The following is a 12500-nucleotide window of genomic DNA, read 5'->3' as shown; positions in this document are numbered from 1 at the left end:
TTGAAAATGTCAGATGCCCATTGTGAGTCACTACATTGTATTTGCTGTCTTTAATTAACCCTTTACATAAACTAGACACACAAGCCACAGTCACTACAGATCATCTGGACTAATCTCTCACCTAAAAGAGTGAAAATAATCATGTAGTTTCAATGGACTGAAATCATTCTTCCAGGCTTTTAGAGTAAAAAAAAATTCACATATTCACATAAATACATTAAGACAAGGATAAATAATACATGGTACAAAAAAAAGGTTGTGTTGACTCTAAAATAATTATAATAATAAATAGGTGTCACATAGCTGAATGCAATTCCAACATCACTAAATAATTCATAAATAATAATAAAAAAAATCTCATATGCAAGTCTTTCATTACAAAGAAAAAAAATACAAAAAAATGCATGACACTGGCTAATGCTAATCTAGACTTACCTTCAAGTACATCATTAATAGTCTATATTGTGCCTTGCTTTGCAGTTTATTGCACTGTCATGCTTAGAATACTTAGAAGATTCCTTCTCATAAACATAGGGCTGCTGCATGATAAGACATTCCTTATAGCAGTTGGCACTCACAATAAGGATCCTAACAATGTTCTTGCAGAAAAATTGAGGTAATTAAAAGGAGAACAACAGTTATCTTCTTTCTCTCTCGCACGCACTCTCCCTTTCTCTCCCTTTCTCTCCATCCCACGTGTGAAAGTTACAAATGCGTTAGCTTGGGCGCTTCTGGCATCCTTCCCTGAGTTGTATGGTGAGAAGTTAGGTCTGTATATGTGGGATGTGGGTCACAAGGTCCATGGTGATGGTTGCCTGGAATCTGTGCAGCGCAGCTGTAGTCCACACTGGCAGATGATGGGTGAGAGAGGTGACCCACATTAAACATAGGACCAGAAGCTGGCATGGAATCCACAAAGTTCCCTCCAACATAAACAGGGCTGCCCTGCAAATTGGGATTGGCAAAGCCGCTGTTGCTCTGCATGGGGTGGTGTTCATACTCTGCACCAGGGTATCTTTTCTGCTGGGGCAGGCAGCTGCTCAGGGGAGCTGTGTAAGCTGCCAGGCCATACATGTTTTGCTGGGATTTGGCAAACGATGTTGGAGATGGAGCATCATAGCTGAGACTATTAACAGTGGGCAGTTGACTTGAGTATCCAACATGGCTGGAGCCACTGAGTGGAGGGCTGCGGTCTGGAGACTGCCCTGCAGGAGAGTGCATGATTCCTTTAGCTTTCTGGTCCTTCTTGTATTTCATCCTGCGATTCTGGAACCAGATTTTGATCTGGCGTTCGGTCAGGTTAAGTAAATTAGCCATCTCCACCCTGCGAGGGCGACAAAGGTACCGGTTGAAGTGGAACTCCTTCTCCAGCTCCACCAGTTGCGCGCTGGTATAGGCTGTGCGCACTCTTTTGGATGAGGGTCCAGTTGGGCTCTTCTCCTCGCAGTTGTCTCCTGGGTTTGGAATAAGAAAAAAAAACACAAATACATCAATTCTAGTAAATAAAACAAAGATTTTACTTGCGTCAGCAAAGCACAAGTCCCTACACAGCAGCAAAACCTGCACTGGAGATACCCCATTGTCAACCGAGCATTGTGCGTAATACATTCCAACTGCAAGGGTTAATAGTTAACTATCTGTAACCATCAGCCATTTATGTCATTTATTTACTGAATTAACCTTAAGACATATTCAGTCTTAACAATCTAATAAAGGATAATAAATTCTGGACAAAAAAGAATGCGCTAATGTTGGATTAAAGATTTGATTATAAATTTATTTTAGGTCTTGTTCACACGTTCAGTATTCGGTCAGGGTTTTACATCAGTATTTGGTAACAAAAACAGGAGTGGGTGAAAAATGCAGAATTGGTACCTTGCGCGCACACTGCGGTTTTTTTTATGCGCTTTTGCGCGTTTTTTGGTGCCGTTTTGGCATTTCCTTCCCCAGCAAAGTCTATGAGATTTCAGTTTTCTGTCCGCACGTTGCAGTTTTTTTTGCGGCGTCTTTCTGGTGACCACAAAGATGCAGCATGTCAATTCTCTGCGTTTTTTTCAGCGTTTTTGAGTCCTTCCAGTCAATAGATTTGACTTGAAAAACGCACTGGGCAAAAACGCGGTTAAACAAACGCATACATGCCAAGGTTGCGTTTTTCTACTTTTCTTGTGATTGCTCCATTTCTGATTTTGGCTTAAAAATACTAAGATAAAATACTGACCAAATACTGAACATGTGAACATGGCCTTAGGGAAAATATTCCATATATATTAATGCATGAATAATAAAATTCACCTTTTACATCACTCTGCTAACAAAGGTAGTTGTGTTTAAAACGACTCAAAATATAATTATTTGCAGATGGCTAATTTGTACTATTTTTACAAATGTGGTAGTCATTTTTTTATCTGACCACATATAATATTCTCAAAGATAGATGGATAGATAGCTAGATAGATAGATAGATAGATAGATAGATGGATGGATGGATGGATGGATGGATAGATAGATAGATGATAGATAGTTGGATAGATAGATAGATGGATAGATAGATAGATGGATAGATAGCTAGGTAGATAGATAGATGGATGGATGGATGGATGAATAGATAGATAGATAGATAGATAGATAGATAGATAGATGGATGGATAGATAGATAGATAGATAGATAGATAGATAGATAGATGGATAGATAGATCATGGGCGGCACGGTGGCTCAGTGGTTAGCACTGCAGTCTTGCAGCGCTGGGGTCCTGGGTTCAAATCCCACCAAGGACACCATCTGCAAGGAGTTTGTATGTTCTCCCCGTGTTTGCGTGGGTTTCCTCCGGGTTCTCCGGTTTCCTCCCACACTCCAAAAACATACAGATAGGGACTCTAGATTGTGAGCCCCAATGGGGACAGTATTGCCAATGTATGTAAAGCGCTATGGAATTAATAGCGCTATATAAATGAATAAAATTATTATTATTATTATTATCGATAGTTGAATAGATAGATGGATAGATTGATTGATTGATTGATTGATTGAATGATTGAGTGATTGCTATGAGAAAGTAGATGTTTGTATTCATCCCTCTCTTTTTTTTAATTATTATATTTTTTTATTTCAGTTTGAGTCATTAATACTCTGCCAATACTGGATTAATATTTGCCCTCTTATCTTGGGCTCTACAGTCTGTGGCCTTTACATTCTTTCTCCTTACTTGGAAATAATTGAGATTTCCATACACATTGTTATTTTCTTTGGTTTATAGATTTAGTTTTGTAGCTTCCATTAGATATTAGTCAATGAGTAATATACCTGGAGGAGTGCTGGCATTCTTCTGCTTGGCATTTTGTCTTGATTCCTTCATCCAAGGGAATATTTGCTTGGTCATAGTAGGTTGGGAAGAATTAGATGAGCCAGAGGATTTGCTCTTTTTTTGTGTTGAGGTATTACCTTGGCTGGGAGAGGAGGGAGGGAGAGATGAAGCCTGGTGAGTTTGGTCATTCATATTGGTGGCCTGGCTGGCATTCTGATTAGAAGATGTCCTCATGCAGCTGCCACTAATGTCACCAGTTTTATGGTTTGGGGGCCTGATGGCAGATGGTTGAATGGAACATGCTGAACCTGGATAATCATTCTCTAGAGATGATTGAGAGTAAGGTTGATGACTAGAGCCATAACTATAAGACTCAGGCTTGGCATAGGTGTAACCCCCAAAAAGTCCAGAGTTTTCATAGTAGGCTGTCTTCTGCATCCTGCTGTCTCTGAGTGATAGGGACTCTGCACCCTTATCAATAAGCATTGACTTCTTATGTCCAATCTTCTTAGTGTAAACCCTAAAAAAAAAAGAAAACATACATTAATATTCCTATAGCATATATTCCATCATTCTATGACATTGTCCACTATATCCATTTTTATTTTTCCTTTAAAAAAATAGTCTCATCCTGATAAGGTAGTTAAACTGGCTAGAAAGGACCCTTCACAGTATTGGAAGGCCTGATGGGTGCCTATGCAGTGTCTATGTTTGTTTTGGGGGTTTTTTTGTTGTTTTTGTTTGTTTTTTTTTTGTATTATGGGAGTGAATTGTTGCATGTATCATATATTTTATGGGTTTATTATAGGATGTATTACATGATCCTGAATTAATGCATGCAGTGTGTGTTATAACATGTATTATTACAATGTATATTATTGCATTTAGCACTTGTATGTATAACAGCATGTATTGTTACATAGTTGCTTCATATAGCATGCATTGCATTTGTATTCTACTTTGTATTAAATGGTTAAAAAATAAAGAATGTAATCAGTAGCTGTGTGTAATAGCAATATGTATTATAGCATGCAATATATGGGTATGTATTATAGCATGTATTATATTGATGTATTGTTGTATATATTGTGTTTTTAGTTACTGCAGTATGTATTGCATGTGTGTGTATTAAGACATCCTTATTGTAACATATAGTTTCCAACAGTATGAGGTTATAGTCCCCAAAGACAGTGTTACTTGTGGCTTTGGAGTTTGAAACCCCAAACTGGAAGCATTGCATGTACACACATTTTAGTGGATCAAATGGATTTTCTTGGGGTATTAATATTTGTCTCTACTTCTTTCAACAACTCTTAAACTTCTTCTCTCCAGTGGGATCAAACACACATCATTTCCCAGATAGAGAACATGTTTTGCAATATTTCTCATTGCCCAGACTTGAAATGCCTTAGAAAATTTGGATAAAGATTAACTTGCCCGCCACCCTCCAGCTTGGGTGAGCTGTATATAGCTTGATGGATTGAACTACATTGAAAACCTGAAAAACTAGCAGAGAAAACCCTTCTATGTCCATTGTAAGCCAAGCCTTGTTGCTGCCCAGTTAAAATATAACTACCTCTATTCAACATCTTTTTGTTTGATCCATTTGGGGGAGAAAATGCTATGTCAGCTTTTGTGAAATGTAATTATTTGATGTCTTTTATAAGGGATTTGCACTAAACTGTGTGTTGTGTATTTTCTCTGCAAGGTACAAGCAGACTGCGAATGGTGACAGTAATTGTTTTAATAGTAGCACCATTGCCAATATACAGAAGATTTATTATCTTGTCCATATTAGCATAAGGGTTGAAGGAAAATGGAAAGCAATTATACAAACAGTATAGTGTAATCACATCAAACTGTAAAAGCATAATGCAAGCTCCTCTTTACATTATTATTGCTAACTTACTTCTAGATGATACAGCCTAATTTACCTTTTATTTAGTGACTGTTTCAATAGTGCTAGGCCAGCCTTATACTTGTCACAAGTTTAATTAGCATTTTTAGTTTACAAATTAAAGCTCCATTTTTTTCTTTATTTGCAATTCTGATTAGTGTCCCATCCAATGTGCAATAATCTCCCACCATAAACTGAATATAAGGGTAATATTCTGAATATCTCCTGAGGATTCATGTGTGTTTACAACATTTGAGTCAATGTAAACAATATGGGTTGGTCTTATAGTGATACTGGGAATATTATAAATGAGTAGATCATTGTAAAGTGCCATCTCTGGTAAGATATTGTGAAATAAATTAAAGTAAACTTCATTAGTGAGTGCTATGAATTGATTGCATTGCAAATGTGTTGCTCTCAGCTATGGCACAGCTCCCTTCGATATTGCCTACACAACACAAACAATGCATGGATTCTTCCATAGAATCATATTTAGTAACAATCTGGCAAAGAGGCTTATTCTTGTTCAGAAAGATCCAACTGTTACTGAACTCTGCTTGAACCTAAATAAGGAGCAATGTGCAATAAATCACTTGGACAATGGGCAAATGCATTGTGCTTCTTCTTTACCACCACAAGCAAAATACAGATTAAAAAGCAGAAGCCTACAGTATACAATTATATATATACTACTACTTGCATCAACATAGAGATCTAATCTGGGGAATATAATCAACATAGTGCATGAGCTGATATATAACCATTGCACAGTGGGGCCTTTCAAAACTAAGACATCACTTTCCCTCTCGTGTGCCTTGCAGCACCATAGTGGGAGAATAGAATATAAAGTGTTCTGTTTATTTATTTATTTTTTAATAATTCAACATTCAAAGCCTATATAAAAAAAAAATTACTAAACTCTACTTCTTTTCCTCAATGAACTCTAATGATGAGAACTAACACTAAAATGTATGGGAAATATTTGATAATAAATATGAGATTTATTCCATATAAATAGCAGGAGTCCTTTGATTATTAAGCAGGCTGAGTCCACACAGAGCATATCAATGCACCTGTCATTGGGGTTTGGAAAGAAATTTATGACTGCTAGTGTTTTACTAAGGGGGGGAAAAGATCCCGAGAAGTTTCACAAATGTAAAACAGGCCAAGCGTAGGAGGAAGACAGAAAAGAATCCCCTACTCCGCAAATTTTTCCCTTTTAAAGGCCTGTAGAGCTGAATTATAAAAGCTGCCCTGAGCCCTGTGTGTAACTAGAACTCAGCAGCACTTTACTAGGACACCAACAAACTTGTGAACCTTTCCTGGATTACATAAAAAAATATATATATAAACAGAAATGGATAAAATATGGAAGAAAAAAAAAATTTGGATTAAACTTCTGGCCTCTTAATGGAGTCTGACATCTTCAGCCTAACGGATCTATAAGGATGTCCTCCACATGGGGAGGATTTTATTACAGAATATTCTATTATTTCTTTTGGGAATATATTTGCCTCCTCTGGAATAAAGACAATTGTTTTCCTATTTGCGGTGTAATTGCGAATATTTCTGAGATGAAATGTACAATACCTGAGGATGTTTCTGTTATTAACATGTTATTGTTATTTTATTCTAGAGATGGTAAAATAAGAAAATTGCTCTTATTTATTTATTTATGTATTTTTGAGTAGCTCAACAAAATTAGAAATGTAATCTAAGGAATGAAGGATCTTTCTGCAGAGGATCAGCTAATATTCTCCAATTATTCCTTTTATTAGTATAATCTGTTGCATTGTATAGTGGAGGCACCGCTGTGCAGCATCATTATATCAGATTAGGCATCATTTATATTGTATTGTGATTGTAGTCAAGGACTTACCTTGGTTTTAGGCTCAAGTCTTGTATCTGACTTTCTTTAAATGACGCCCTGTCTTCTTATTTCTGCCAATCCCACATAGACTGCTGCAAAAATATTAGAATTTTCATTGCATCATATAATAATGTGAATAATATACATGTGTAAGTTATAGGTATAGATTACAGTAGAAAAGAAGCAATGCACAATGTATCATATACCAGAGTCTAATTGTTTGTAAATATTAATAAACACAATGTTAGATAATAGCTTTTTCATTATTATTATTATTATTATTATTATTATTATTATTATTATTATTATTAGTCTGACAAATATAGAGATATTTTTTGTGTATTTTTCACAATTATATATTTAAATACCAGTCTGTTTTGTACTGTTAATGATTGTTGTACGTATACCCTCTTTCACTTGTAAAGTGCCATGGAATAAATGGCGCTATAATAATAAATAATAATAATATTATGCAGCATGGTCTCATCCTGCAAAAACCTAGATGACTGTTATATGTAACCATGCAGAATTTAGCTAAGGAAATGTATCTTTTCCTTAATGTGTTGACTAAGTAGCTTTAAAAATCCCACACAAAGACAAGCTAGGCCACATAAGAGACAAATTCAGCTACCATAAGCCATTCCAATGACCTTTGGCTTGTATAGTAATAACTCACCACTTAATGAACAACCAAGTGAGCACTGAGCAGTAGCTTCTAGCAGAATAGTGCTAACAACTTTCCTGCAAATCCTCATTATCTCAGCTCAGGCACCCCATGAAACCAGGTAAAATGACTGCAGAAGAGTGCGGCTGGTATAGGAAGGATTAAGGACTGGGGACTGTGCAGGGTCCCTGGTAGGAGGCCAGCCCAAAACTGTGCATGGTCCCAGCTCAGGTGGGCGGAGGGCAATGATCTCTTGTATCATGATTGTTTATTATAACAAAATGTATTTCTGGAAGCAAATTATATAGTAGTGCCATCTGAGTCATTCCAAAGCCTTTACACTGAAAATTATAGTCCTCTCTGTATAGGAAAAGTTGTTTATACATAAATATATTCCTGGATGATAGAATCGCGCATAAATCGTACAATTCCAATTGTATCCGATCCTGGGGATCACCGAAAAGAAAAAAAAGTGTGAAAGATGGAAGCCAGTTCATTATTTTGTGTATTAATAATATTGTGTGGGCGTAGGTTCAACCAGATGAAATGAAAAGGGTTTGCTGCAATGTGATTTAACTGGCCTGCTGAGGGCTGGAGGGCGAACAATGGCCCAGAAATGGCCACTGGTTTGTGAGGGGGGAAAAAATGTTGGATTTGTTGACAATACGCATTCAACATTACATTGGAATGTCGGTTGTTCAGGCCTTTATGTCATCAACTATTGTTGATTTAATTCTAGAAATAGTAATTACGTGATTGAAGTCAAGGGACAGTGATATAATAATAACTAATAAACAATTCTATGAATTTTGAGCTCATTTACTACTGGGCCATATAAAGTATGCTCAGAAATTTCATTCACTGTCTATGTATCTATATAGCCGCACAGACCGACAATACAATGTGGCAAATACTGACACAATATAGGGCAGTGTGTGTATATATATATATATATATATATATATATATATATATATATATATATACAGTGTTATATATGTATCATGTGTACATATATATCTTGTTATATATTTATCATATACTGATATCATATATCATATATACTGCTCAAAAAATAAAGGGAACACTTAATCGACAAAGTGGTACTTTAGTCTTCCGTTTATTTTTTTTGAACAGTACATATATATATATATATATATATATATATATATACATATACATATATATATATATACATATACATATATATATATGTATATATAATATATAAAACAAGGTATATAACAAGGTGTATATATATATATGTGTGTGTGTCTGCAAGGTATAAATGTATATATACACCTTGTTATATATGCATCCTATATATATGTATATATAGAACACGCTGTACATACGTGTGTGTGTGTGTGTGTGTGTGTGTGCGTGTGTGTGTGTGTGTACAAGGTATATATATATATATATAAATCTTGTTATATGTACCATGTACACACACATATATATACACCTTGTCATATATGTATCTTGCATATACACAAATATATATATATATATATATATAAACCTTGTTATATATGTATATTCTGTACACACAGGCACAAACACACATATATATATATATATATATATATATATATATATATATATATATATGTATATATATATATATATATATATATATATATATATATATCACCTAGAGTCTTGTGGAGGCTTTTGTATATACTCTCTGTAATACCTGTATAATTACTTCTCCTAGGTGTTGCTGTTAATAAATTACAATGGCTACAAAAAATTAAAACATATCACCATATTTCAATTAGAATCACAATTTTTGGAGGAAACTCTTCACCTATTGGAAAGATATTACCATTATACTGACTGTAAATACACATAAATCAGCTTGTCTCTTGCAAGCCCAATAGCCCAAGACACTTTGTTAATGTGATGTTCAATCTTCTTTTGACAGAGGCAAAAATGCAAATTTATTTCAATGTATCATTCATTAAATGTAATATAATGTCCTATATGTATTATGTAGGTTGTAATTATAACACATAGGTAGTTGTAAAATTAAAAGTCCTTTTAGGTAATGCTCTATCCAGTACACATGTGCACATTGCATATACCTGGATTAATCATGATAAAATGCTTATTTGTGCTTTCCTGTCAAAGTCCCCAATGCCTAAAAAAAATGCTGAAAACACAATAAATCTGAGCTCTAGTAAAGCTTCATAAAGGCTCCATACAAAGGCTTTGGATTGTCATGCAAGATCTTACCTGTGTATCAATTTATCATAACCCTGGGCTCCTCCAGTCTCTATGGTTGGTTGTTGGATGGAGCTGGGATGTATCCTTCACCCTTTGTGTGTGTGGAGATTCTGTCCTAACCCTGATGTTGCGGATTTGCAGACATTTCCACCTACAGTAGCTGCACAGTATTCCCATAGAGAGGAATGGGCTAGCACTCACCTACCAATTACAGTCAGGGCAATGAACTTCTCTCATAGTATTTGAAATCAAACTACTTGGCCAAATTAATCGAGAGTCTCCATTCTGAGGGATTTAATGAGGAACCCTTTCTAGGTTGGTGATGTTGGCCATGTCCTCTAATAATCACTACAAGTACAGCCTCTGCCTTAACATTTAAACCTATTTGTTCACGTGATCACTATACTAAACCCTGCAGCTGTGGGATTGTATATAACCTATATATTTCCAGCCCATTCCCATTCTGCCTTCATCTCTCACCTCTTCCGATTGTTATTTGATGCCAACATATACAATAGGACACACCACGTCTACATGTGCCAGCTTTGCCAATCAAAACAACGCACCGATTTTACAATCCTTAATTTATGTATTTCTGTATTGACCTGTAAATAAATACAGCACCTAAAATAATAATAATAATAATTGTTACAATCGACCCATACGATGGATTCATATATGCGACAATGACCAGTTTCAGCAGATTGTCCTACATTCTCAATACACACTAGGTCCTAACATATATATATATTAATGACTTTGATGTACAATCAAATATAAATGTATAAAACTAATACATTTGGTGACTGTATTAGTGTCTTGTTGTTTATATATATATATATATATATATATATATATATATATATATATATATATGTGTGTGTGTGCATATTCACACACACACACACACATATATATATATATATATATATATATATATATATATATATATATATATATATATATATATATATATACTGCAAAAAGATAAAGAGAGAACTTAAACAACAAAATGGTATTTTGGTGTTCCCATTAATTTTCTTTTTAGCAGTATATATATATATATATATATATATATATATATATATATATATATATAAAAGGCAGATTTATTTTTTTATCATGATGTACAATCCAATGTAAATGTTTAACTCATAAATATGGTGACTATATTGGTGCCTTCTTTATTATATCTATTTTTTAAATATTTATTGTTGATTTTAATGTACAATCCAATGTAAATGTATAAATCTAATAAATATGGTGACTGTATTGGTGTCTTCTTTATTATATCTATTTTTTAAATATTTATTGTTGATTTTAATGTACAATCCAATGTAAATGTATAAGTATAATAAATTTGGTTACTGTCTTGGTGTTTTTTGTTTTGTTTTGAGCAATGAAGAATTGTAAGGATATTATATTAAATATATGGTTATATCGATGATTTGTTTATTATTCCTTGCTTGCTAGCTATAAAATCTTCCTGAAATTAAAATGATGGGATAATTATATCAATGATTGTGGCACTAGAAAAATAAAATTTTATCAGTGGTGCTGACAGCAGGGTCGCATATGCAAAAAAAAAGGGCTACAACAACAGCTTCCAGCCGAGTGTAAAAGGACCCAAAATAAAGTGCTGTTTTCTCCTGCCCGATGGTGAGAATGGAACTTTACACAATCCAATTCAAGCAGAAGATCCACAGTAAATGAACCGCAGCATAATGTGCACAGGGCAATAAAACTGCAAGATTTACACCCCTCAGCCGCCCCCAACAGCCTAGAACCCTTTACTTACTATGATTTATAACAACAACTTGGCCCATTGTCAACTGATAAAACCTCCATGGCTACAGCTAGGAAATAAATGTTATTACAAGGGCTGAAATTATGTATCCTGAGCCCAAGATATTATTAGATTACATTAGAACAATTCGTTTATGCACATATTTTCATATCATTTGAAACAAAATTATACTATTTTACATGCAAAGATACAAAAAAAATCAATAATTCAAATACAAAATCATTGCAAGTTACTGTATAAATGATAAAAAGAAAGAATGCAGAAAACATTACAATGGAATGCATTATTGTAACTTGAATAATAGTTATAATAAAAATAATAATACTATTTGGGTTTTTTTATACAATTGAGAAAAAAATGAAAAAATTGAGAAATTAAGACCATGTTCTGCACAAATTAAGACTATGTTCTGGTTTATAAACTGCTTTATGATACAATGCAGGGGATTAGTGACCCATTTATCAGTTATATATCTGAATAGTCCGCTCTATTTAACGTGAAAAATGTTGGAAATCAGAGAAGATATCTATTCTGCTGTCTATCTTCCTCTATTGGGATCCTCAGCCAGATCAGTAAATATCCATTTACTATTATAGATTGCAGCAAATGGTGGGAATAAATGGCGGTGTCCAGCAGAAAATGATCCACTTTAAGTGTAATAGTAATGACTATGGCGGACACTCGGAAATCATTATGTGCTGTAACGTTTGTCTTGGGTAACATTTCAGCTT

At 34.4% G+C, this 12500-nt stretch overlaps 1 protein-coding gene across 5 annotated transcripts in view; it reads right to left on the bottom strand.

Moving 5' to 3' along the window:
* The window catches only part of HOXD3 (homeobox D3), a 49242-nt gene that overhangs the window by 861 nt on the left and 35881 nt on the right, over positions 1-12500 (bottom strand). For 4 of the 5 annotated variants that reach the window (XM_075317365.1, XM_075317367.1, XM_075317366.1 and 1 more), the window contains 3 exons: positions 7079-7161; positions 3302-3822; positions 1-1454 (listed from right to left, as the gene is read on the bottom strand). The exon at positions 1-1454 is cut by the window's left edge and continues 861 nt beyond it. In XM_075317365.1, coding sequence (XP_075173480.1) covers positions 706-1454; positions 3302-3788 — 1236 coding nt within the window. In that variant the 5' untranslated portion in view covers positions 3789-3822; positions 7079-7161 and the 3' untranslated portion in view covers positions 1-705. Of the gene's footprint in view, positions 1455-3301; positions 3823-7078; positions 7162-9971; positions 10323-12500 lie in introns of those variants that run through there. The other variant, XM_075317369.1, reaches the window with a different exon arrangement.

The sequence above is a fragment of the Anomaloglossus baeobatrachus genome, chromosome 7 (assembly GCF_048569485.1).
Source record: "Anomaloglossus baeobatrachus isolate aAnoBae1 chromosome 7, aAnoBae1.hap1, whole genome shotgun sequence".
Taxonomy (NCBI): Eukaryota; Metazoa; Chordata; class Amphibia; order Anura; family Aromobatidae; genus Anomaloglossus; species Anomaloglossus baeobatrachus.
Note: the sequence above shows the minus strand (reverse complement) of the source record. Positions and strands in the feature narration are given on the sequence as shown.